The following is a 2,475-nucleotide window of genomic DNA, read 5'->3' as shown; positions in this document are numbered from 1 at the left end:
TATATATATGATCCTCGTCGAAGCCAATCCCAATCTTATAATTCATAATATATTACGCTAGAAATGTACATCCCAATCTTCTTCCTTCTCATTCTCTTTGCCTCAACTTCATTTGCTACAGATACACTCACACAAAGTTCTTCTCTTTCTATTGAGAAAACAAACGATACCCTTGTTTCCATCAATGGTGACTTTTCCGCTGGGTTCTTCCAAGTTGGAGAAAACGCTTTCTGCTTCTCCATACTCTTCACAAGATCCATAAAACCCACCGTTGTTTGGATGGCAAACCGAGACGAACCCGTTAATGGCAAAGACTCAAAACTAACACTTTTGAAAAACGGCAACCTCGTTTTGATTGATGCAGGAAGAACCACAATTTGGACAACCTCAATAGTTTCATCTTTCCAAGTTGAGTTGAAACTCAAGAACAACGGCAACCTCGTACTCCGTACCGTACAAGGAGGTGAAGAAACTGTGCTATGGCAAAGCTTTGATTCTCCAACGGATACCCTTCTTACCGGTCAACCGGTAACGGAGAAAGCAAGCCTTGTTTCATCAAGAAGCGAAACTAACTACTCATCAAGTTTCTATAGACTTTACTTCGATAATGATAACATTCTTCGTCTTCTTTACATAGCTCCTTCCTTGTCCAGCGTGTACTGGCCAGCACCGTGGAAACTCGCCGTTGATGTAGGTAGATTGGCCTATAATATATCTAAAACCGCGGTTCTAGATGTTAATGGCAAGTTCACTTCCTCTGATGGGTTTCAATTCATTTCTTCGGATTATCAAACGAGAGTGTATAGGCGCTTATTGATGGATCCTGATGGTAACTTGCGTCTCTATAGTTTCAATGAGGAGAGTAGAACTTGGGATGTTACATGGCAAGCGATTAATCAACCGTGTACAGTTCATGGGATTTGTGGTGCTAATAGCATGTGCACTCATGATGCTACTGGAAGGAGTTGCTATTGTTTGGAAGGTTTTAAGGTTAAGGATCCTAATGATTGGACTCAAGGGTGTGAGCCTGAGTTTAGTTCTTCTGATATTGTTTGCAATAACAGTGAGTCTGCAAGTTTTGTTCATCTTCCTCACACCGAGTTTTATGGCTATGATGTGGGCGTGTACCGCGTTACAAGCTTGAAAGAATGTGTGGGTATATGCTTGAGTCTTTGTGATAATTGCAAAGGTTTCCAATTCAAGTTCAATGAGGTTGCTACTTATAACTGTTACCCTAAAACAATCTTGCTCAATGGAAGGGATACACCGAATTTCGATGGAGAAAGCTATCTAAAGCTGCCAAATGCTATCGCGATAAATTCAAAGAAGCCTCTTAATAAACATTCACCTTTGAATTGTTCCGTTTCTTTGTCTCAACCACTAAATAGAACTTACCAAAAGGCAAAAAGAAACACCGCTTTGCGTTTCTTAGTATGGTTTGCTACCGGGGTAGCAGTGTTTGAGATATCGGTTATTTTTCTTGTGTGGTTCTTTTTGTTTAGAACCAACAAGCAATCAAATGATGGAGATCAACAACGACACATTCTATCTGCAACCGGATTCGAAAGGTTCACATACTCAGAACTCAAACGTGCCACAAAGGGATTCACTGAAGAAGTTGGAAGAGGAGCAGGAGGAGTTGTATACAAAGGAACCCTCTATGATAATCGTGTTGCAGCTATCAAACGATTAGGGGAAGCAAATCAAGGAGCAGCTGAATTTCTTGCAGAAATAAGCACCATTGGTATGTTAAACCATATGAATCTGATTGATATGTGGGGATATTGCGTTGAAGGGAAGCATAGAATGTTGGTGTACCAGTACATGGAGCATGGATCATTATCTCAGAATCTTTTCTCTAATGCACTTGATTGGAAAAAGAGGTTTAACGTAGCTTTAGGCACAGCAAGAGGTTTGGCTTATTTACACGAAGAATGTTTGGAATGGGTTTTACATTGCGATGTGAAACCTCAAAACATTCTCCTAGATTCTGATTTTCAACCCAAGGTTGCAGATTTTGGCTTATCAAAACTTTTAAACAGAGATGAACGTGGTAGTTCTAACCTAGCCTTCTCTAGAATGAGGGGAACACGAGGGTACATGGCTCCTGAGTGGGTTTATAACCTTAGAATTACTTCTAAGGTTGATGTTTATAGCTATGGAATTGTGGTGTTGGAAATGGTAACTGGAAAAAGTGCAATGGAAATTCATAGTGTTCAAATTGGTGGTGGCATAGAGCAACGTAGGTTGCTGACTTGGGTTGAAGAGAAGGTTAAGAATGCTCCAACAAGTAGGTTTTGGATTGAGGAGATAGCAGATCCAAATTTGGAAGGGAAATACAATGTTTCACAGGTTGAGATTTTGGTTAATGTGGCTTTGCAATGTGTGCAAGATGACATGAATGATAGACCCTCTATGAGCCAAGTAGTTGAGATGCTTCAATCCCATGAAAAATACACTCACATTAATTAGTTA

At 40.1% G+C, this 2,475-nt stretch overlaps 1 protein-coding gene across 1 annotated transcript; it reads left to right on the top strand.

Moving 5' to 3' along the window:
* Positions 27 to 2,475, top strand: LOC109343872 (putative receptor protein kinase ZmPK1). Its single transcript, XM_019582372.1, has one exon. The coding sequence runs from the start codon at positions 64 to 66 to the stop codon at positions 2,470 to 2,472; it is 2,409 nt and encodes an 802-aa protein (XP_019437917.1). The 5' UTR covers positions 27 to 63; the 3' UTR covers positions 2,473 to 2,475.

This window comes from Lupinus angustifolius, chromosome LG03, assembly GCF_001865875.1.
Source record: "Lupinus angustifolius cultivar Tanjil chromosome LG03, LupAngTanjil_v1.0, whole genome shotgun sequence".
Lineage (NCBI taxonomy): Eukaryota > Viridiplantae > Streptophyta > Magnoliopsida > Fabales > Fabaceae > Lupinus > Lupinus angustifolius.
The sequence above is the reverse complement of the archived record's forward strand: the minus strand, read 5'-3'. Positions and strand labels throughout refer to the sequence as shown.

Bases quoted from the DNA above. Each gene is read 5' to 3' on its own strand.
- LOC109343872 (XM_019582372.1), top strand. From the start codon at position 64: ATGTACATCCCAATCTTCTTCCTTCTCATTCTCTTTGCCTCAACTTCA.